Here is a 25,574-nt window from a genome sequence, read left to right on the forward strand (position 1 = left end):
CATTCCCCTTTGACTGATTAATTAGCCAATCAGGGGACATTTTTCATTGTGAGGCATGATGGTTTATTCCAGCTAATGTTTGGTCTCTAATGGCGACACATTAAAGCCAACTCGGCTATTTTACCCTGTGGAGTGACCAAAAGGAAAGGATAGAAGATAAATCAAAAGAGCTCACTTCAGTTTCCCTTCAGTCCTTAACAAAACCCCCAAGGAGCAAATGGCTGGAGGAAAGATCCTCTACCAATAAAGAGAAAAAAACAAAGAAAAGAAAGGTGGAAACCCGTTCAAGCCAAGGGGGATCCTTTCCTGTTTCTGAAGAGCAATAATTTATTCTCTGTTGATTAACAGACCACTGATAGAACAGGCACCAAAAAGTCAATATCTAGCTCTTCTTGCTTTTATCAAAAGCTGTGCTCAATAGAAAACTTAGCTCTGCAATGCTTCTTCCTCACTTGGAACGATTTCACCTGCACTCTGAATTAGACGAGGCTAGCGAGGAACCTGATTGAAGGCACTATTTATACACCGACCTCACCGCAGTCAGGCAGCTGCCCACTGTGCTCCAAGTTCTCTAAGCTTCTTACCCTTCTCCACGCCCCTGACAGGCACCAAAGCACGGAGAAGTAGACGTTCAAATATCAGCGGAATATGAGTTCCTACAGAGGACAGATGTGAGTATTCACATATCCAGGAGACAGGAAGCACATCTTAACCATGCTTAGTACACTGCTGAGCACACTCAACAAGACGGGTCTAAGCAGCCAGTCTCTGCTGTGCAAAGAGCACTTGATTACAAACTAGCAGTCTGTGTCAGATGAGATCACAAACGCGTCTCATTTGTCCTGAAGAGGATTTACCACCTCCGCCATCACTGTTACTATTCTGTGAATCTCGGATTCCTGCTATGGAGAAAAATAAAGCAAAGGAGATGGTACAGGAGTGTCAGGGTTTTTTGTTGTTATTGTTTGTGTTTCCAGCTATAAACAGGGTAAATCAAGGAACGCCAAGTGAGGTGACATTTGCACAAAAACGTGAAGTAGGTAGGGGGCAAACATTCCATGCAGAGGAGCCGCCAAGTACTGAAACTTAAGGCAGGAACACTCCTGAACCACTGGAGGAACAGCAAGGAAGCCAGAGTGACAAGAGCAGAGCAGGCAGGGAGAACCAGAGGTGAGCATGGCAGCAACTGTGAGAGCGCGTGTGAGAGCCGCCAGGCGTGGGTGTGGTCACGCGGGACTTCAGGCCACTGTAAGGACTGGACTTTTACTCTGAGTGTGACAGGGAAACTTGGGAGGGTTCTGAACAAAGTAGTGACATGATCTCAATCCCATTTTCAAAAGATCACTCAAGCTGCTCTGGGAAAAATACTCTGTAGAAAAGATTCTATGTATTAGATTCTCACAGGTAACTTTTTACATCATGGTCAAGGTGTTTATATGGCCATCTCCTCTAGCAGAGGACCATGAATTCTGCGAAGGAGCCGAGTCCTATTGTCCTGTAGCTTCAGCAATTAGAGTAATGACTGGGACACACTAGGTACTCAATAAATAATTACAGAATGGTTAAATGTTTATAACTTTGAAGTTTTTCCTGCTTTTCCATTAATAAGTACCAAGAAACTATACTTTCTGTGGAAGAGAAGAAAACAGAACTATACATAACCTGTAGGAGAATACCTTTTGTGTCTCAGTAAGTAAAGGTCATACTAGGTACAAAGAATCATGTTGGTTCAAAACTTAATATCCTTGGTAAACTATTTACTATTTTGTCTTAGCTTTCATATCTCCAAGGATGTTTATGTTGCTTAGATGGATTTCAGTGAAAAGAAAGGATAGGATAATGGCGTCCTGATACCTCTTAAACAGACTGTCCCTCAATTCTGTTAGGCATTTGATTCTACTGGTAAATGTCTGCAAAAGTGAAATTTTCTAGGACCTCTCTAGATAATCTGTACTGTCCACACCCTCTTTAAACGGGAACATTTTTTCTATCTCACTTAATCTCTGAAATTCACATTAAAAATGTTTTCCCTTTCTACTGCTAATGCAAACAGACCGATTTGCAGGATGATGACAGAAACAGTCCTGCTGGGTACAGGGGCATAAACTAGATGATCCTAAGGGTCTTTCTGTCCTTGGGATCCATTATCCTTATATAAACAAACAGACTCCAAAGGTACTAAAACACCATAAACCTTCTGGGACTAGCGACGGCACGAAATCCATTTTGAACGTTTTGTTAACTCCACTCCCATCATCTCCATGGATACTCAATAAACGATGACAATAAAAAGCTTCCATTTCAGTTTTCTTTCATTTTTTAAAAGCAATGAGTTCTTTACACTCTAAACAAATGCCTATACCTCTCCCCCAAATTGTACAGGACATCATATTAGAAGGAAGATTACCACCTTAGTCATTACCTATCTTAAATGTTAATTGAAACAGAATTGATGTGCTAAGAAGTCCTCTCTAATGGCTGTAATGGCAAAATGACAACAAAAGCCTCTCTGCTAGAGAAATTTAAGGAAGGACTCATTGGCAATGAGTGGGTTTAGTCGGTACATTTATAGTAAATGTCAGTCGGCATGTGACTATGTACACTGGATTAAAATGTTCACATTTCTAAGCGTTCAGTGGAAGTTATTACTCACCATCATAACTTTGTGTGTGTTAATTCCAGTGATGACAGTGCTCTTAGCAGCAGCAACTCAGATGCATTGGGCACTTACTATATGCTAAGGACTTTGCTAAGAGCTTTACATGGCTTGTTATTTCATCTTTGCTAGATATGTTATCATCCCCATTTTACGAAGGAAGAAGCTGAGACTCAGAGAGGTTAAATAGCTTACCCCAAATCACACAGTCTTCAAACTACTCATGGGCTCAAATATAGGTTTATGAAACTCTGAAGTGTCTATTCTCAATACTATATTCCACTTAATGAGCCTCCCTTTAGAAGAAACCAGAGAAAGAGAACATTTCATTAGATGACATCATTTCCTCCGTCTCTTGGTTAAGATAATTCTACCAGGCTCACCATCAATGGATAATCACAGAACCATAGAATGACGGGTCCTAGAAGAGCCATTTCAGTTATCTAGATAACCCCCACCCGCCCCCCGCCCCCGCCAAAGGAACAGCTTAAAACAAGAAAAACCATTTCATTAGCACACTATTTCTTTGGGCCAGCAATTCGAGGAAAGGCCTGGCTGGCTGGGTCTGCCCGGGGTCTCTAACGTGGCTACTGTCAAAAAGGGATTAGAGCTGGCATAGCAGGGGGCTGGCCAGGCACTTCTTGCTCTTTGTGTAGACTTGGGTACCCGCATCACTCTCCACGTCACGGCCTCTCCATGCAGGCTACTTTGGGCTCTGGGCTTTCTGACAATCTGGGGGCTCATGGCAGCTGGGCTGCTTACATGAAGGCTGAAGGCTTCGAGAGCAAGAATTTTAGCTGACGAAGCCTCAAAGGTCGCACAAATCCCCACCGCTACACGCAAGTCACAAGCCTGCCCACATGGAAGCAGAGGGGACCGGGCTCCATCTCCTGATGAGAAACCAGCAGGGGTCAATCTAGAAGAGTATGTGGAATGTGAGGCATCACTGAGGCCGCCTTTGGAAAACAGAATCTACTACAAGAACATATAATTCAACACTCTCATTTTATAAACAAGAACATGAAGTTGACAGATAAAATGGGGATACCCACAACAACTGTCTCGACAGGATACCTTCACCTTGACACTCACCATTTCTAGTAACTCTTTTAAGTCTTGAATCTCTAGGACAACTTGCTATTTTACCTCACTATTAGTTAATTTCGTATTTGAACACATCAAACACTTTTCACATTCATCTCCTGGATAAAGACCATAAGTAGATAAAGTCAAAACTGCCCAAGTACGTGAGAATAAGGGAGAGGAATCAGGTAATGTTCTTTCCTTTGTAGTCTAGGAAAATGTAAAACTTCAAGTCAAGTACCTTTTCAAATGTGAGTATTTCATGTGTTCTCCTTCCTCCAGAATCAGAGAACCTTAGACTTGGAAGAGCTCACGTGCACGTAGTTCAGACTCTCACCTATTACAGGAATCCCTCCAGGAAATTAACCACGAGGTACATCCTATCCAGCTGGCCAGCTCTGCCGGCCCATGCTGCCTCCCTTCTCTGAGTAGAAATCTTTCTGTGAATTTCATCCATCAGTACTAGTTCCTCCTCTGAAGTTTACCAAACAAATCTGTTCCTTTCCTAGAGGACCCCTGAAACCATTCAAAAGTTCGAAGTCAGGATCTCTCTGTAGTCCAGGCAGAATTTCCTAACTGCTCATCTAATTGTTCCTGTGTATACCATGCTTTCCAGATACCTCTGTCCCTAATGCCATGCTCTGAACACATTCTTATAAAATATGGGACCCAGGCCTGAACAGAACAGTTCAAATACAGTCACCAGTGCAGAAAACACCCCAAACACCTGCTGCTTTCAGCTGCTTCTAAAGCAGCAGCCCAAGCCTGCATTCAGGACAGTTGCCACACTGCATATTTTGGCTTAGGTTAAACTTGTGGTCAGGTTACCCGTCCCAGGCTCTAAGGTAATTCTCATTCAACTGCTACCAGATTAGTTCTTTCCAAGGATTAAATGAGACTTTACATAACTTCACAAAATTTCATCTATTTAGTTTTGGCCAAATGTCCCAGCTTAGAGAGATTATTTTGAATCTTGATTCTGTTATCAATGGTCAAAACACTTGGGACTTCCCAGTGGTTAAGACTCCGTGCTCCCACTGCAGGGGGCATGGGTTCGATCCCTGGTCCGGGAACTAAGATCCTGCATGTCATGTGGCGCAGCCCCAAAAAAAAAAAATACACATGCTGACAAGAATTACTGACATCATCATTGCTGGCAAAAAACAAACTATATAAATGTATTACTTATATAGTGTTATTTATTAGTATTAATAAATACATTATGTTATTATAACAGTTACATTATTAAAAATAATGTATTTATTAGTATTATTTATATAGTATTATATATAAATGTATTATTTAGCTTGTTTGTGGGCTTAGTTTAAATTTACCTCTGACTAAAAGGTTCTTCTTCATAAGATTACCTTAAGCAAGCACTAGGCTAGAAGGCTGCTCACCTTTTGAATGGTGATGCAGATCTGGGTGAGGCAGGAGGCAGAGTGACAGAGGTTTGCAGGAAGTGGGGACATTCAAATGTAAGAGCCCACATCTGGTAAGCCATTTACAAAACTCAACCCAGTTCACAAATACGGGTTACGAACATGAAAATTCAGAACCAGTGAGAAACAGCCTTCATTTCAAAGGTGTTTCAAGTAAAAAATTAAAAAAAAAGAGAGAGAGGGCTTCCCTGGTGGCGCAGTGGTTGAGAGTCTGCCTGCCGATGCAGGGGACATGGGTTCGTGCCCGGGTCCGGGAAGATCCCACATGCCGCGGAGCCGGCTCGCTGAGCCTATGCTCTGCAATGGGAGAGGCCACAACAGTGAGAGGCCCACGTAGTGCAAAAAAAAAAAAAAAAGAGAGAGAGAGAGAGACTTCTTTTCCCAGTGATCTTCCCCTCTGAGTTATTTAGGGTAGTCTATAGAACTAGAAGAAAGACTGACCTAAAATACCCCATGAATTCAACCACCCAAAAGAGAAGAGTCTGCTTGGAAGTTAGTTTTCAGATTTGACAGTGAGCAAGATATGGGAAAGGGGATTGGTGATGATTAATGAGAAAGGGACACAAACCACAATGAAGTCATGCTTTGGTTCAAAAAGCGAAAGCTATCAGAGGAATGCACGGCAAGTGATCATTAGCTGGGTATCCTGAGAGAACATAAGAAATACATGGTTTCTAATTCAATCAGGTTATAAAGGTGAAGAAATTAACAATTATTTGGCCCAAAGCCTATGCCAGAAGCGTGTTGTTTAGAGAAACAAAGTAGAAATGCTGGTAACACACTCTCAGTCCTCGCTATGGTTTAGGAGTATTTTCTCTAGTGATAAGGCTGAATCAGGAAACAAGCTGGATAGAGGAAGGAAACTGGGAAGGTGGGGGAGGGAAAAAATGAGAGAAGGGAAAAAAAAAAGGAGTATCAGGAAGTTCAACAAGATAGGAACTAACAGAATTTGTTTTTCAGTATCTCCAACTTCAACTTGCAACCAAGTGAGAAAAGACACACACACACACACACACTTCTGCCTCTAACTCCCAGCAGGCACTGGCCAGCACAAGTACCCGCTGCAGGTCTCATGGGGCCCTAGTAATTTCAATTCAACATATTCAATCACTTCCTTGTCTCCGTAGGAAGTGCATACATCTCCAGTTTAGGCATACTCCAATCCAGAGTTACCGTCTTCCCATGAATATAGTCAGAGTGTAGTCCCTGAAGAGACAGGAAGGCTTTAACTTCTACCGCAATGAAAAACAGTCAAGCCTGTGAAAAACTATTCCAGAGTGAAATGCAATGTTGGAAAACCAATTTCTGGCAAACAGGATTGATTTTTAAAAACATAAAATGGCATAAGCAGACATTCATTCAATAATCCTTCCTCAAAAATCTACTAAGGACACTAGTGGATTACGCTTGGCATTGGATTGAAATTAGTTGATGGAATTTTCCTGTTCTCAGAGAAGAGGGAGTTATTTACTGATCAAAACATTTCAAAAAGAAAAAAATACTCCAAATATCAACCATAAAGCTATACAAGCCATAATTTTTAAGATGGGTAACAAGTCTATTTTTTTAAAAACAGAAGTACAATGAAATTTCAATTTACTGAATCCCTACCGTGTGCCAAGCACTGAACAGATCACACACTGGGGACCCAGGAACAAGCACAGCATAAGTCCTCTCTCTTTAAGTAGGTCATTGTCCAGTGTATGTGACAGATGAGAAAGTCCACATGTAAAAATACAGTGGATCAGGCTTCCCTGGTGGCGCAGTGGTTGGGAGTCCGCCTGCCGATGCAGGGGTCACAGGTTCGTGCCCTGGTCCGGGAGGATCCCACATGTCGCGGAGCGGCTGGGCCTGTGAGCCATGGCTGCTGGGCCTGTGCGTCTGGAGCCTGTGCTCCGCAACGGGAGGGGCTGTGGCAGTGGGAGGCCCGCGTACCGCAAAAAAAAAAAAAAAAATACAGTGGATCGATTTCTTCATTAAATGTATAAAGGTCAGAGACAGAATAGAAGGCCTAATTTAAACTTCATAAACGTGTCCTGGACATCTTGAGTTTAGCTTGGGTGGTTGTTTTGTTTTGATGTGAATCTCTTTTTATTTCTACATATTATAAGCAACTTGTACTACCCTCACAAAGAAAATTTTCATTTTAAGTGATTTCTTTTTTGGATTGGGAAGAGTTTGTTTTGTTTTGTTTTTATGCATAGTCCTGGATTTAAAGTTTCTTTAGGGTTCAAGGACTCCTGTGAAAATCAAATGAAAGCACTGGACTTTATATATCCAAACACACATGCAGACAGACCCACACACAAATTCTTTATGCAATTTAAGAGTTCACCAACCTCCCCATAATGTGTACCCCAAGACACTGCCCAAGGAGCTCTCCCATGCTGACACGTTACAGATGGCAAACCTGTCACATTATGATACACCCTATATTTATATATCACTTTACGGTTTGATATACTTCCAGAATTACTAAAGTAAATGACTTAACCGATAACCTTGGGCTTTAGAGACATCAAATGATCTGATTCTACAAGGCGTTCTCGAAAGACCCATAAGACAGAAGACATAAAATCTAGCATGGAAGAGTGCAGGAGGCAGGTCACTGAAACTACAATCAGCCCTTAAAAACCTGGGTATTGATCACTACTGATATGAGCAGACTCAGCATCAGACCGTGAGAGATCCAATGAGCCATATACATGATACTCTATTTCAGATCAGACAATTCAATTAGCAACAGTGATTGCTGGGGGGAGGAACTGTGGTGGAGGGAGTGTGACTATAAATGGGGCCAGCATGAGGGAGACGTTCGTGGTGAGGGAACAGTTCTGCATCTGAATTCGACAGTGGTTACAGGATCCACAAACGTGATGACGTGGCACAGAACTACACACAGATCGCACCAACATCAGTTTCCTAGTTTTCATCTTGTATGATAGTTAATAAGAGGTAACCCCTCTGTACTATCTTTGCAACTTCCTGTGAATCTATAATTATTTCAAAATTAAAAGTTTCAAAAAAACAAAAAGCAAAAAAACTTCACGACGTATTAATTAAGGGCTGCTAATATTTTGGGGATATATGTGTGTGTATGTGTATGTGTATTTAGATCATTCAGTTCATTTGAGAGACCAGAAAATACACAAGTAACATGGTACCTATGCTCCAGGAACTCAAGCTAGCTTGTTCTTAATTCAGCCTGCCTACAGCTCCAATGACAAAGTAAAATGTTCCCAAAGCTGGCCCAGGCATTTGGTAATATGCTTCCAAACCCCTAACAGTTCAACTCTGATTGAAGGCAAGGTAGTGATGTTTTGAACTTAAACTATTATTTTCAGCAAAATGAGAATCATTTTTCCACAAAGTTCTGTTAAAATATTAACTATTTATGTCTCTGGCAAAATCTCAAATAAAATTTCTACATCATAACTAGATCATTAAAATGCAGATTTTTTTTTTTTAACACAACGAAAGTTAATTAACATTGGTAGTAGTGTGGTATAGGGGAAAAGGCACTGGCTTTGGAGTCAGAGGGACCTGGATTTCAATCCCATCTGTGCCACTTCGGAGCTTGGTAACAAACCTTTCTGAGCCTCTCTGCAAGAAGGTCGATAATGATGCCTACTTCATAAGATAGTTATGAGGATTAAATAGTGTCTAGCACAGCGTCTGGCACACAAATGCTTAATAAAGCTGTAATTTCTATTATCCTAACAGCCAGGGGGTGTAGAAATCAGCGGGTTGGGCTTCATGTGAGAGGCACGATGCTCCCCAAGCCTGATGTGGACAACGCCCAAGGTTCTTTACACCTAGATGCAAAGACAGGATCAGCATCAGCACCTTATCCAATGCACCCAGAGAGGTACTACCGCTTTAACATTTCATACCACCACGGTTTCTGAGACTCCAGAATCTGACCTCCAGCAGCGCCTTGGCCTCGGTAATGCCAAAGATTGACTTGAGGCCAATGTTGCTATGGGGGTCAAGGGAGTAAAACAAAGCAATATTCCTTCCAGCTGAACACTGGAGCCAAAAGAGGTGGTGTTTTCAAACAGATCTGATCAAAGGACTCCAGCCCTCAGCTAGAAGGGCTGTTGTAATTAACATGGTAAGGTTTCTTAGCAACGGTTTACTTAGCAACAACGAAGGTACAGGTATGCCTCAATAAAAGCGAACTCAATATATGAAAATCCATATGTGTGTAAAAGACAAATTTAAAAGTGACCACTTTACAGACAGGTGTTTGGTGCCTAAAAAACGTGATTAGATTTAAGTACATATACACATGCAGGTGTGTGTCAAATGTAAAATACTGCAGAGATAAAAGAAACGAAACTGAGTTATTTGTAGTGAGGTGGATGGACCTAGAGTCTATCATACAGAGTGAAGTCAGAAAGAAAAAACAAATACTGTATGCTAACACATATATATGGAATCTAAAAAAAAGAAGGTCACGAAGAACCTAGGGGCAGGACGGGAATAAAGACACAGACCTACTAGAGAATGGACTTGAGGATATGGGGAGGGGGAAGGGTAAGCTGGGACGAAGCGAGAGAGTGGCATGGACATATATACACTACCAAACGTAAAATAGATAGCTAGTGGGAAGCAGCTGCATCACACAGGGAGATCAGCTCCGTGCTTTGTGACCACCTAGAGGGGTGGGATAGGGAGGGTGGGAGGGAGGGAGACGCAAGAGGGAGAAGATATGGGGATATATGTATACGTATAGCTGACTCACTTCGTTATACAGCAGAAACTAACACACCACTGTAAGGCAATTATACTCCAATAGAGATGTTAAAAACAAAACAAAACACTGCAGAGGCCCCATGCGCTCCCTGCGGCACATGCGGCAGTGCCACCAGCGGCAGCGGCATCGCCCGGGAGCTCCTCAGAAATGCAGAATTCAGGTCCCACCCAGCCCTTGTGAAACAGAACCCACAGCTTAACAAAAGTCCCAGAGGATTTGTGTACACATGAGGATTGAGAAGCCCTGCTCTAGGCAATAGTCCTGACACTACAGCCAAGGCTCCACCTGCAGAGTTACCCGTCAGGGCCTCTACTAGTGGTTCTCAAGCCTTACTCCTCATTACACGGCAGAATAAACACCTGAATCACCTGGGTAGGATATCTTTTCTTTTAATTAAAAAAAAAAAACACAAAAGGGCTCTCTCTTTTTCTTACGTGCTGATGCCCAAACCCTAACCCAGACTTTGGATTTCATTGATCTGGGGTGGGACCCTGACAAGAGCAGTTTTTTTAAAGCTCCTCAGCCCATTCTTGGGCAACTGTGGTGGAGAAGCACAGCTCTAGAGCAGGAGCTGCACCTTGATAGAACACAGCCTCTCCACCAAGCAGGACCTTAACTGCATCAGCAGAATGAGAGATTAAGATGTGCCTGGATATCATTCTTGCACAAAACACAGAATTATATCAAGGTTGGTCTTCTCCACACCAAGTGTACCAAAATAGATTTTCCCTGGGCTAGTACTAGGGAACTGTTTCTGGAACTCCTCAAATACAGGGGAACGGCTCGCTTTAACCAGATCATAAATGACTATACCGCCAAAAAGTCAAGTACCGCACAGTGCTGAAAAACCTTATGGCATCCCACACCAGTAAGCCCTCAAATAGATGGCGATCAGAGGATGAGAAACCTCTCATCTCCTATAACAAAAAGCTTTCCTGTGCTTACCACATAAATTCTTTTAAAATTCTACCAGAAGCCCATAAGTAATGTTTCCTTCCCCGATCTGTTCAACTGTACAATTTCAAAGAGGATGCTGGAGAGAGAGGACGCAGGCTGGGGGCAATGAAGGCTGGCAGCAGGGAGAATCAAGTAATCCAAGGCAAAGATTCAGAAAAGCCGGTGCAGTGGGAATGCACGACTGGGAGAGCTGGGACAGAAAGACAGTCCCCGGGGACCCAGGGAGGGGCGAGGCACTGAGGTCAAGGCGCAGGGTGTGGCCAGGCGGGGTTGTTAGGGCAGAGCAGAGGCTCAGAGAGCATCCCTGAGGGTACTGAGGACACTGGAAGGAGGGGAAAACTGAGATAAGCCAGGGGCGGAAGTCCTTGGTGAACCAGGCAGAGAGCCTAATCCACATCCCACAGGAACCAGGGAGAGGCGGAGCAGAGGTGTGACCAGAAGCTGGGTTGTCTGATGACCCCGGCTCTTTTCAACAGCCTCCTGTGAATGAAGCATCCAGTGCAGCCTGAACTCGGGACGCTCCCTCCCTAATGATCCACCTACCCAGACGTAACTCAGCAGAGCTGCAGGAAGTGCCGCTCAGCAGGCCCCAGGGCCCAGGCCTCCCTCCTCTGTCCTCATGACTACACATGCGGGGGCAGAAAAGTGCTGAAAGACTAGGAGTTTGGTCCTAACCTACAAAGGAAGTCACCAAACAAAATTTCCAATAACTGGTAATTCTGAAGTCTTTGAAAATTATATTAAGTAACAAATAGCTACCATCCTGGAAAATTTTCTGACAGTCTGGAGAAATGTCAGAAATAAATGAAACACGTCTTTTTTGCTCTGTAGTCATCAGGACCTTGACTAGGAACCAATAAAGGAACGTGAGTATGACACATCAGATTAGCTGAGTGATAGTTACCATAGCTAGTGAGAGCAACCGTATATTTCAGATTTTCATAGATATCAATAAGATCAATTTTAAATATTTTTCTCCCATTATCTCCAGAAATGCATATTCTAAGAATCCTACTATTTTGATATGCAAACGACATTCAGGGCTGTCTCTTCCAGTTGGAAATGGCACAAAGAACTCTGTGCTGTATTACAGAGCCCAGTTTAATAGTTAGGATCATGAATTACGGATGCACCCCATTCAGGGTGCAGTTTAGTCACTCGATTCTTCTAGTTTTGAAACAAACAATATTGTACAATGGAGGAAATACCACATCTAAATCCCTTCCAGATTCTCCATGCCGATCCAACACTGTCTCAAAATGCCTTTCAGGTGGAAGAGCCCAGGACTGAGCGTGAGTCTGACGGTCTCCCCCACAGCCATGCTCCAGAGAGAGCTACGCGCTCTGAGCAAAGCGAGCAAAATGGCTGCCTGCAGCGAGCGCCTCCCTCCCTCGTGCAGCCGGGAGACGCTGGCCCCTTTGAATCCATCAGCAACAGGCGTTCTTCCCGGAGGTTAGTCTAGTCCTCACACCAGGAGGGAAAAAAGCCCAGAGAACACACATTCTTTTTAAAGCTCCTTATAATACATATCATCTATCAAGTATTACTATTCAGAGGATACCATTCAGCCTTTGTATGAAGCCTCTAGAAGGTTTTTTTGGTAACTTTGCCTGGAAAGTGCTATGAGTAATAAATATACATAGTTCTATACACAGCTGAAAAATCAATCGTATGTGGCTTAATACCTCGGGGGTCTTCTTATTCTGTCTTTTCCCAAAAATGCAGTCAAGATCTGTTTGGCTCCGAGATGAGAGATCCTTCCCTAGAAAAACATGACACCTTCAGTAATATATTCTTTCTAAAATAAGGAATACAAATATAAACCATGAAACTCCTGAAAGCAAGATGGGTTTTGGAAAAGAAATAAACAATTTTGTAAACTACTGACCTTCTGTTTCCCCTTCAGATTACTGCAATTAAATAAATTTAAAAATCACTTAAAAATCAAATAAGTGAACCAGAACCCTTGACTTTCTCTTAATGTTAGAAACAGCCCTGAGCATGGAGATGGAGAGGAAAGCTCAATTCTACAGCAGCTCTACTACTGGTATGCCTTCAAGGTATGATTTCTGGGCCTCTGGGCTCCCCACTTAGAAAACAGATCCTGTTTACTTCAAGGAGACATGAGCTACTTACTTAGGATTATGAAATGCAGGATAAAAAAAACGCTGCTAAGAAACGTAGCTCCAAAACCCCAAATGAGCACAGGAATGAGAACATACTGCATTTGACACATAGAAGCTCAATAATTAATTGAATGAATGAATTTTTTTAATAAATGCAAATAAAATTCATTGCATTAGGGTGAAAGGGTTTCAGATTTTTCTCTTTAAATTTTTTTTACTGTAATAGCTATATCTTTTTTAAATAAAGGGATACATAATAAGAGTCGGAAATTAAATGGCTTCTGGCAAAAACAGTGTCCAAAGGATCCTTGATTCTTATTAAAAACCCTAAACTCTTTAACTTAATTTCAAACCCACAAACCAACTAATTTAGAACTCACTTCTACGGAATTTCCACTTCTACCAATAACACCCTGTGAGCAGTGGACCAAATCTAGTCCCATTTGTCAACTTCACGGTAAATGTATTCTAAAATGTAACTACTACATATAAAGTCTTGAGGCTCCGGGGGAGTGAGGCTCTGGGTTAGACACCAGAGTCTTTGTTCTGCGTTGGAAGCCTGAGCTCCACTGTCACAGACCCACTTATCTTCTTGGTTTCCTGCAGCAAACTGACTTGGCAAAGTACCGTCATGACCCAGAAGGGTTCTAGTTCACTGACTATCACTGGGGCATTCAAATATGATATTGCTTAGTGACTCCATGAAATTAAAAAAACAAACACCCTTCGATTTAATGCAAAACCAGGCGCCAAAACCAGTTTCCTAGGCTGCAGTACCAGACTCATGGGTCCAGTCAGTGCAACCTGTTCCTGCCAGGACAGGCTCGTGCGTGGCTCTGTGCTGCTCTCGCCTCTCTTCCTGAGCTGGAAATAAATGAAGCTTCCTGGTTCTACCTGGCTATTACGTAGAACCCAGACAGAAGACCCCAAAGGAAAGCTACTCAAGAGCAAAATGAAGCCTATCCCAGATGGGAACTCAGAAAATGAACCAGAAAAGTAGGGAATAAAACTGGTGGGGAGAAGTGGACAACGTTCATGAGGTCTGAGATCTATTCCAAGCTTTGCCCTCAGCAGAACCCATTCTGCACGGCAGAGCACATTCGGGTGGCAGTTTCTAGTTCAGAAAAAGGAGTTGTACTGAGTTCAAAATACGTGGCAGCCACCCATCCCTAAGCTAGCTCCTGAAATGGAACAGATACCCTAAAGGAAACGCAAATGACAATCTCTTTTACAGCAACTGAACCAAAAGGAATGCTGCAGGGGTTAAGGAAGGGAGGGTACATGCAAGATGACAATTCTAAAACAGGATGTCAAAACATGAACACGCAGTGATGAAGGGAAAGCTGTCAAGCTAGTAAAGAATGTACCAATGAAGGCGCAAGTGTTTCTAAAGTTTTGGTGATGGGTTCTAAAGGGTAGAAATGTCTACCCTTTAGCAAAGTTCACTTAAGTAAATGTAGAAACCAGGATTGTTACAGGCCTTGCTCTGGATTTGATCTGGAAAACAAAACACAGAGAAGAATTAACAGAGACCAATGGAAAGGAACTTAAAGGTAGATAAAACTGTGAAGATGGAAGTGATGTTGAAATAGTTATTAGTTAATGGTCCTGGCTGAATAGTTTACAAATGTTATAAAATTATGGCCAGTTTTGAATAAAATATACATATTAAAAATGAGTTTGAAAGTTATTGGCCTCAGTTCTGAATGACGGTCAAATCATAGCAAATACTGTTGATAAACTTGTCTCAGAGAAAATGACAGTCAAAAAACTGACCAGAATAGGAAGCATGTGTTACCTGCCTGGATTTGGTTAATCTATCTACCAGTCTTCAACCGTCCATATCATTTCAAGAACCGAGGAAAAAAGGTTCTAGTAGCCAAGCTGATGTAACAAAGTCCATAAGGGATGATCTGATCCTTTCAGAGAACAGCAGTTTATTTAGGATCATTTTAGCTGTTTTTCTAATCATGAGGATTATCAGGTGTTCCTGTCTATCAGCGCAGCAAATGGGAAGAGAGGAACATGACCGCAGCCAGACACCCTTACAACACCAAGAAGTCCATATGGGAAGCAAATAAAACGATAAAAAATAAACGTAAGAACTTGATAATCATGGAAATTTGGAACCTCTTAGTTTAAGGACAAAAGTCACATAGAGCCCAACAAGTGCTAAGGCGAAAACTGTATTATAGCACTGTATTATATCCAAGACTCAAAAAACTGAGTTCTTCTACTCAGAGTAAAGGGGCAAGGGGGTGGCTTAACTAGAAACAGAAAGGAGATACTCCCGGCATCCATTAGATTAAAGAGTTTTATCCCAGCTTCGGCAAATGCTTCAGATGAAATCATGCATGTAGTCAGGTACAAAAGGAAAATGAGAAGATTCTATTCTCAAAAGTCAGAGCTTCAAAGACTGCTGTACTACCCAAAAGTCACAGCGCACTTTTAATTTCATTTGTGCTCAGCACCCCTCCTGCTGTAACTATTTTTTTTTCCCCTAAGGGGATGGGTATTAAGTGACCATTTAGCCTCTCCCGACAAGGACAGAGGGGCCAACAAGGATTGCTTTCTGTCCTGCAGCAGGTCAGGGGTGGAGAGGAACCCTGCTCAGAAGCCATACGGGAGAACGACAAAGAAGCTTCTACCCTGACTGAAAGAAGAGAGGCTAACACGACGAGCCAGACAAGCCATACCTGCCGGGACAGGGAAGGGGAACCCCAGTCTCTCCCTGCACGTGTCCCCGAACCCAATCGGCTCTCTCCTCCCTTCAGCTCTGCCATGAGCCCTCCCTCAAACCAAACCCAGTCTACCTTTTGGGGTCCTGGCTCCAAATGAGAGCCACCATTAACAGTTTAGAGTAGTGAGAATTCCAGTGCCCATTGCTATTCAGCAGGGTTCTAGATGTCAGGGAATTCCCAATCATGCCAACGAGACTAAAGCAAAGACCCGTGCTTTTCCTGGCATACAGAGGTAGAAACATACAGCCACTCTCCCATAGACGAACCATCAAATGGTGACTAGATAACATAGTTATCATACTTACACTTTAAGTATATTAATGTAATAAATAACGTTTTGTGCCTGAAAAGTACACTTAGTACACAACACTGTTCCATGGGAAAACATCTGGGGAGTTGATGAGTTCAAGTTAAATGGTTTCTTTCCAATACAAGACTGCCACCTAGTGGTTAAATAGGACACCTGCACCCACGACTGACCGTGTAGGTACAGCACTGGGGAGTGGGGAGGTGGTGATGAAGGAAGACATGCTTTCTAACACTATTTTTGCAGTGACCATGGAACACCTAAGTTAACACTGCATGAAACACAGAAACGGTGTGGAATAACAGAAGAGTCAACTCGGGAGTGAGATTTCTCATACTGGAGATCTCAACATGGCGCATAATTCTCTAAATTGGCACATTTTAGGAGCTGTTCAACACCAACATTAAGCTCTGAAAAACAGGAAAATGTAAATAAAAATGTTGAGCGATAAATTAAAATTTTCTGATCTAGCCACATAAAGTCCCTTTTCTCTTCTAAACAGCAAGTTAGCTTCCACACTCAGCTTTTTACCAAAGGACTCGTACATAGTCTAAAGCCGAACCTGGGGCCCACCTCAGAACGAATGAGTCTGCATCTGCATCCTAACAAGACCTCCGGTGACTCACAGCAAGAGCTGAAACGTCAGCGCTGCTTCAGATCAATCCAGTCAGCGCGGCCCTCCTTCCCCATTTTGTAAGTAAAACAAGTGATGCTAGTGAAGAGCTAAAAATGCTTTAAGAAATCCAGTGTGAACACAGAGATTTCAAACAAGGAAAGAAATGCTTCATTTTACCTTTTGTGAATTTCACATAATGAACACGGTTTTTGGAGATTTTGGACTTCTCTTCAAGGCTGAAAGATTTCTTTTCCTTGTTGTCTGAGGAGTCTTTTAAAAAAGCATGAAAAGCATTACATTAAACTCTCTGCATTCCATTCTCATTCTCTTACAGTGACACAGTCTTATTTAAATAAAATCCTATGAGACCCATTATTTATTACTGAACTCTAAAAATGATCAGAAATATTCTTAAACTGTGTACCATGGATCCGGCAGGGCTATTCTCCATATGTTTATAACATCCTGGAAGAAGAGAAATGAAAACTTCTGTTCACACAAAAAACCTCCACATGAATGTTCATGACAGCTTTCTCTGTGATAGTAAAATACTGGAATTAACCCAAAATTCCTTCAATGGGTGAATGGCTGAGCAAATTCTGGTACTCCCTTATACGGGAACACGACTCCGCAATAAAGAGGAAGGAGCTGTTGATACTGTGCAACAACCTAGATGGCCTTCAAGGGCATTATGCTTAAATGAAGAGGTCACTCTACATACTATATGATCCACTGAGACTATAACATGCTTGAAATGACGAAACTACAGAGATGGAGAACAGATGAAAGGTTTCTAGGGACAAAGATGAAAGTGGAGTTTGGAGGTTGGAGGGGTACAAGGTGGGTGTAAACACAAAAAGGCATTATGAGGCAGCTCTTTTGTGGTGATGAAGCAATTCTGTATCTTGATTGTGGTGGTGGCTACATGAATCTATACATGTGATAAAATTGTACAGAACTACACACACACGAATGAAGGCTAAAAAAAAAATAGTGAAAACTGAATAAGGTCTGCGTTCTAGTTAATAGTCAACATGAGTGTCAATTTCCTAGTTTTGATGTTATGCTACGGCTACCTTAGATGTCACCGTTGGGGGAAACTGGGTGAATGGTATTCAGGACGCTTTCTACTACTATTTTTGCAATTTCCTGTAAGTCTATAATTGTTTCCAAATAAAAAGTTCTTTTAAAAAGTGAATAAAGGTAAGATAGATTAATGATAATCAAAAACAGATCAGAGATGCTAATTAGGTAGAGCGTGAAGGCGCAGAGCTGGCACTGAGCCACCGCCTCAAACACCAGATTTCACTGGAGGCTCGCCTTTCAGGACAAAAGCAACAACAAAAACAAATCATTGAGGAATAAACTCATGTGGTTACTCCTTTGACAAAACAGGAAAACGTGAGCCAGAAAGCAGTCTTAGTCCTTTGCCTGAAATATCAGAGCACGTAGATCCGGGGTGAGAGTCAGTGACAGGAATCTCAGTAGCTGCCTGTGTTCCCTCATCTTTATCTATTTGTCAAGTTTAGGTAGCAGAAAGAGCACATCATAGGTAGAAAAGAGACTGAATTTTCCTATGGTTATGTCATAAGGAAATATAAATACGAGGTTAGAGAAAGGAGAAAAAAGGAAATTTTCACCTTAGTAGTGAAGCAAAACAAGCACATGTCCGTTAAACACATTAGCTAAGGGTAATCCCTCCCAGGAAATTAGTCATTTCAAAAGCAAAGTGTAAATTACATAGCAAGGCTCTGAACAATGTTAAGGTAGATGTTTCAAGCTTTCAGACAATGCCTAGCACAGCTTAATCACATCAACAACCTGAAACATTCTCCTCCGCGGTCACTTCCCAAGATCAGCTTGGGACTTTTTCAAAAACATCCCACCAGGAAACTTTCTGCTCTTTTCTGTGGCCAAACACTTTACATAGCACATAACAGTCTCAATTTTTTTTTTTTTTTTTTTTAGCGGTACGCGGGCCTCTCACTGCCGCAGCCTCTCCCGTTGCGGAGCACAGGCTCCGGACGCGCAGGCTCAGCGGCCATGGCTCACGGGCCCAGCCGCTCCACGGCACGTGGGATCTTCCCGGATCGGGGCACGAACCCGTGTCCCCTGCATCGGCAGGCGGACTCTCAACCACTGCGCCACCAGGGAAGCCCAACAGTCTCAATTTTGATGTTCCAAACACAAACTACCAAGCACAGTACCAGCTTGAAGTGGCTTTTACCCAGGTGCTGGGCTGTAAGCTTTCTGTGCCATCCTGCATTCCATCTCGGCAACCGCCCTGGAAGGTAGCTGCTAGGACTAATAAACCGACTTCACAGGGCACTGAAGCAAGAGGGCTAAAATAAGGTCCATCAAGGCGGTGGCTATGATGGAACTGGAACCCAGGAAGATCTACATGAGAGCACACATCCTTAACCTCCACACTGTGTGCCAGCGGAGCTGCGCTCACACTTCTGGGGACGTTGAGAACCTCCTGGGAGCTTCGCCACCTTCCGAGCACACAGCCTTTCCAGAGCAAACCCGAGCCCGGACACGTCCTAGGGGAGCAGTTTCTACCTGGCTGTCCACACACACGCTTTCCTAAAGCTGCTCTGTTCTGTGTGGATGCATCAATCTGGTCCTCCTTCTTTGCTTCTCCCCTGCATCCTCCTCCCACTTTACACAAGGGGAGCACAGCTCTCCTCTCACCAGGATCAATAAGGAACAAGCCACAGTACTGGTGTCATGGAGGCGTCCTTTATTCAAAGCCGCAAACCCAGCACTTCCAAAAAGGTTTTACTGTTCTAATAATTATTTATCAAAATTTATTATTTCCTGGTTTTGTGCATTACAATCTACTAATTAATAAAGACAACCTAATCCAAAGTAAAAGTATTTACCCTTAGGCCTTGGGGCTATGAGAAATAAACCCAAAATTTATATGTATTTGTTTTGTAGTGGAGAAACATGACAGGGTAATGAATTTTTCAAAGTTCAAGCAAAAAAAATATATTAACATATTATGGGATATATACAAAGGAAATATTTCAGAGGAAAAGATACTAGGAAACATAATATCTCTGAATATTAAAGGACTTACTTTTCTATTTCTAAAGAGATGACCATGGATATCAAGTTGCTCTGGGATTTAACATCCACTGGATACATCTGGGACTGACGGAATGCTTTTATTTTAAAATGCTAATTTTCCCAGTAGGCAGGTATTATATTCTTTGTAACTATTTAAAGCTGTGATTAAAAACATTATAGATGTCGATCTAAAACTGTGAGATAGGGTATACTGTTCTTCGAAATTCCCTCAGGAGCCCTGGGAGCAAAACAATTTGAAGATGCCTGTCCTAAACCACACCTCTGTGGATGACAGGTTATCAGCATCCCCGTTTATTTCCAAAATATTTAAAACCACAAGGGACAAGATACCTGACAGAAGTAAAAAGCACTTCTTAAACCATGAGATAAGTCTATCAAAAAGCTGGATTGAGTCTGGGAGTAACTAATTGAGACAGGATAATTTTTAAAAATGAAATTTTAAAGAATATAGAGATTTTTGTGTCCCACAAAGGAATAAGGGTTATTTCTAGAATCTTTGCAAGATTCTACGAAGAGAATAGTATAGAATTTCTGTTTAGTTGAAAGGCAAACTGTGTTGATTCGGTAAGCAATCTTAAGGAGCTAAAAATATTATTATACCAGAAAAATATGTGACTAGGTTATCGTGTCATCTGCTTGTCAGCTTTAATTCAAGTAATAAAACCAAAAATTCATTTGGATGAAGATACTGTATTTACCAAAGATGACTTGGCAGAAAAATAATCTCAGCTCTCCTGATCCATTTCCGGGCCAGCTTTATCTGTTAAAGGACTATTCTAAAGGCTGGACGGTACTGAATGAGACGGAGGCAGAGCTAACAGCCCTGTCCCTACCGCAGGGGTGCAGCACCCTCTAGTGGTCTTGAGGTGGAAGTTAACCTATAGATCAGTAACTCAGTTAATGATTTACTACACTTCTATGGCTCACGCAGAAAAAGACTCAGCCTGCACAGGTGAACCAGTGGATGGGGTTGCACACGGACAGGCACCACCACCTGGAGTCTGTTATGCCCTCGCCACCTTCCTGACAAATAACACAGGCTTCCCCGAGTCACTTTCAACACTTCCCTGACTGCCCTTGCGGGAATCCATCAGGAAGGCCCAGCTGCAGTGATTGTGCTCAGCCTGGGCAATCAGCACAAAGGGACCTGTCCCGAACCAGGGTTTTCATGCCTATTACAATGGCATTTCTCAGTTAGCAAACAGTAATCAAGATACCATCAAATTGGAAAAAAGTAACTTTCCAGCTATCACTGTCAAATCTCAAAAGCAAACTGCTCAAAAATCTGCTTTCTCTTTTCCACAGCTCCAAAAATGAATCTCATAGCTCCTTCCTCTATGGAATCCTGGTGTGATAATTTCTGGGCAACCCTATCACTTGAAAAGTTACAAAGTATTCTCTAACTCAGTACATCAAAGGAGAAAGTTATGATACCAAACAAGGTGAGAATTTTCCCTGTTCAAGAATGAACGTGTGGGGCTTCCCTGGTGGCGCGGTGGTTAAGAATCCGCCTGCCAATGCAGGGGACACGGGTTCGAGCCCTGCTCCGGGAAGATCCCACATGCCACAGAGCAACTAAGCCCGTGTGCCACAACTACTGAGCCTGTGCTCTAGAGCCCGTGAGCCACAACTACTGAGCTCACGTGCTGCATCTACTGAAGCCCACGCGCTTAGAACCCATGCTCCGCAACAAGCGAAGCCACCACATTGAGAAGCCCGCGCACCACAACAAAGAGACCCCACTCGCCGCAACTAGAGAAAGCCCGTGTGCAGCAACGAAGACCCAATGCAGCCAAAAATAATAAATAAATAAAAATAAAATAAATTTATTTAAAAAAAAATGAACCTGTGAATGCCTCTAGGTAAAAGAACCCAAACTCAAGAGCTTCTGCCTCCATGACGATGGTCACAGTAAAGGCCACCTCAAGTCTGACACCTTAATCATGTCATTGAACCTGTTTACGAAAAGTGATGGCCATTATACAACACCAGATTTTCATTAAGGTAGACATTGATTCCTGATACTCAAATTGTTGCAGCCGTACTCTTCAGTTAACCTTCATTACAGGCTTAACATGACATAAATTACACTTGCCATGTTTTACCTCCAGAAAAGGGCCCATGCAATTCTCAGGAATCTTTTATCACCACAAACATCACCACACGTAGGAGTACTTGAAGTCTGTACAATTAGTTATAAAGCAAACCCCTCGTTACCACCTCTAGGGTTAGAAACAGAACACTACCTGCATCTAGAAGCATCCTGCACCCCTGTGCCTCTTCCTTCTGTAACAGGGGTTCTCAGCCTCGGAGCTACTGCATTTTGGGCTGAATAATTTGTTCAGGGCAAGGAGGAGAGACACAGCTGTGCTGCATCTCCGGCCTCTCCCGATCAATGTCAGTAACATCCCCCCAGTTGTGATCACCAAAAATGTCCACAGATATTGTGAAATATCCCATGAGAGGCAAAATCATCCCCAGTTGAGAACCATTGTCCTAACAGTAACCATTACCATGATTTTGGGGATAACCACCCGCCCCTTACTTTTCGTTCTGCTTTTAACCATTCTGGGGGGAGAGGGGGTAATAGCCATAGAAAGTGCCTGAAGCACAATGTACTCACATACCTGTGTAACTACCAACTGGGTCAAGAAACAGAACAAGAATAACAGCCCAGGAGTTCCCCATGAGCCCCTGCTCAATCCCAACCCCTCCCCCTCCCCAAAGGTAATCACTGTTGTGACTTCACAGTAGAGTACTCATTTCTACTACGAGTAACTTTATAACAAAAGTTATAACAAAATAACTTTGTTTTAACAAAGTAACAAAATAACTTTACCACCCAAGTCTAGTACCTAACTATCATATTTCTGCATTCCATTTGAAGTTCTATGTAAGTGGAATCACACTGCATGTTACGTGTCCCACTTCTTTCAGTCAACATTGAGTTAATGAGAGTCTTCGACACCAGAAGCAAACTACAGCCTGTGGACCAAATCCGGCCCACCACCTACTTTTGTAAATAAAGTTCTATGGGAACATGGCCACATCCATTTGTTTATACATCATCTCTTGCTGCTTTCATACTCCAACAGCCAAGCAGTTGTGACAGAGACGCTTCGGTCTGCAGAATATCGCTATCTGGCCCTTTGTGGAAAGTCTGCCAAACCCTGCCCTATACTCTCACATGTAACTGTACTTTATTCTTCATTTCTTTGTATTTACAAATGTGGCAGTCTACTTTTCTGTTCTATTGTTGGCGGACATCTGGGTTATGGCCAGTTTGGGGATACTACAGATAGTGTTTTAAGTATTCTTTCCTTCTGACTGAAGGATGTGCATCCTTGGAAATTGCCTTTATTTATGGCCTACTGATGGTAAACTTTTTGTCTGAAAATTTATTCTTGAAAGATATATTTGCTGAATGTAAAAGTCTAGGTTGCCAGTTATATTTCCCTCAATATATTACTCCAATGTCTTTGGCTCCCATTGTTAAGAACTCTGCTTTCATATATAACTGTTGCTTCTTTGAAGATAATAAGTATATTGTCTCTGGCTGCATTAAGAATCTTCTCACTCTTTTGTGTGTGTATGCTGTTCTGCCATGATGCTATGTTGTCACATCTGTTATTACATTTGCGAGTAGAGACTTTTAATGTAATCTGCATGGATTCTCTCAATTTTCTTAATCTGTGGATTTGCTTTATCACCAGTTCTAGACAGTCTTCAGCCCTTATCTCCTTAAATTTTTTTTTCAAAGTACCATTCAGTCAGAACTCTTTTTTTTTAAACTTTATTTTAGTTATTTATTTTTGGCTGTGTTGGGTCTTCACTGCTGCACATGGGCTTTCTCTAGTTGCAGTGAGCGGGGGCTACACTTAGTTGCGGTGAGCAGCTCCTTACTGTGGTGGCTTCTCTTGTTGTGGAGCACGGGCTCTAGGCCCACGGGCTTCAGTAATTGCAGTACGCAGGCTCAGTAGTTGTGGCACACGGGCTTAGTTGCTCCGCGGCATGTGGGATCTCCCCAGACCAGGGATTGAACCTGTGTCCCCTGCATTGGCAGGCAGATTCTCAACCACTGCGCCACCAGGGAAGCCCCTATCTCCTCAAATTTTGCCTCTGTTCCATTCTCTCTCTTCTTGTGCTGCTGAACTTTTATTAGATATTAGATTTTCTCACTTTATCCTCCATCTAAACTTCTAGTCCATATTTCCATCTTTTCGCCTTTCACACCTGCATTACGGATACTACCTTCTAATCTATGGTCTACACTTTCTTCAGCTGTGTCTACTTTATTAAACCCAACAGCACATTCAGTATCCAAACCTGTGTGTTAGAAGCCACCTAAAGTCATCAATAATGCAAACTTATGAATACCTGACGGGAAAGAAAAAGCTTAGGAAACAAAGAGATTTGGATAAATTTTCAAATAAATCCCTCCTATCTTTGCTACTCTCTCTCAACTATTCAGGAACTGAATAAAATTGGGAGATTTAGTTATTTTGGTATTTACTTCATTTCTTTCTCTCACACTAGATTTGAAGTTTCTTCAGAGGGGGGATGAGTCTTTTTATCTATTTCTGTATCCTTAGTCTTCAAATAATGCCCTCAAGAAAGTGAAAAGACAACCCACAGAACTGGAGAAAATATTTGCAAATCATATGTCTGATAAAAGACTTGTACCTGGTATATATTAAAAATCCTTACACATCAACCATAAAGACACATAGCACAGTTTAAAAATGCACAAAAAATCTGAATAGATACTTCTTCAAAGAAGACACACAAATGGTCAATAATCATGTGAAAAGATGTTGAGCATCATTAGCCATTATAGAAATGCCAATCAAAACCACAATTAGATACACCACTCCCACCAACTAGCATGGCCATAATCAAAAAGACAGATAATAGAAAGTATTGGCTGAGATGCAGAAAAATTAAAACCCTCATACACTGCTGGTATCACCCAGCAATTCCATTCTAAGTATAAACCCAAGAGAAATTAAAATATATGTCCACACAAAAACTTGTAAGTTAATGTTCAAAGCTGCATTATTCAAGATAGACAAAAAGTGACAACAACCCAATGTCCTTCAACTGATGAACAGACAAACTGTAGAATATCCATACAGTGGACTATTATGTGGCAATAAAAAGGAGTGAAGTACTGATACATGCTATAACAAGGATGAACCTTGAAAATATTACGCTAAGTGAAAGAAACCAGTCACAAAAGACCCATGTTGCAAGATTCCATTTATATGAAATGTCCAGAATAGGCAAATCTTTTTTTTTTAACATCTTTATTGGGGTATAATTGCTTTACAATGGTGTGTTACTTTCTGCTTTATAACAAAGTGAATCAGCTATACGTATACATATATCCCCATATCCCCTCCCTTTTGCGTCTCCCTATCCCACCCCTCTAGGTGGTCACTAAGCACCGAGCTGATCTCCCTGTGCTATGTGGCTGCTTCCCACCAGCTATCTATTTTACATTTGGTAGTGTATATATGTCCATGCCACTCTCTCACTTCGTCCCAGCTTCCCCTTCCCCCTCCCCGTGTCAAGTCCATTCTCTACATCTGCGTCTTTATTCCTGTCCTGCCCCTAGTTTCTTCAGAAACTTTTTTTTTTTTAGATTCCATATACGTGTGTTAGCATACGGTATTTGTTTTTCTCTTTCTGACTTACTTCACTCTGTATGAGACTCTAGGTCCATCCACCTCACTACAAATAACTCAATTTCGTTCCTTTTATGGCTGAGTAATATTCCATTGTATATAAG

General features: G+C 42.1%; 1 protein-coding gene across 2 annotated transcripts in view; it reads right to left on the reverse strand.

Annotated features, from left to right (window-relative positions):
- The window catches only part of PINX1 (PIN2 (TERF1) interacting telomerase inhibitor 1), a 79,926-nt gene that overhangs the window by 44,286 nt on the left and 10,066 nt on the right, over positions 1-25,574 (reverse strand). For both annotated transcript variants that reach the window (XM_027088032.1, XM_027088034.1), the window contains exons 5-6: positions 16,865-16,957; positions 12,583-12,659 (exon numbers count right to left, since the gene is read on the reverse strand). In XM_027088032.1, coding sequence (XP_026943833.1) covers positions 12,583-12,659; positions 16,865-16,957 — 170 coding nt within the window. The remainder of the gene's footprint in view (positions 1-12,582; positions 12,660-16,864; positions 16,958-25,574) is intronic.

This window comes from Aethalodelphis obliquidens, unplaced genomic scaffold (assembly GCF_003676395.1).
Source record: "Aethalodelphis obliquidens isolate GAN/ISIS:26980383/991018 unplaced genomic scaffold, ASM367639v1 scaffold61, whole genome shotgun sequence".
NCBI classification, from domain to species: domain Eukaryota; kingdom Metazoa; phylum Chordata; class Mammalia; order Artiodactyla; family Delphinidae; genus Aethalodelphis; species Aethalodelphis obliquidens.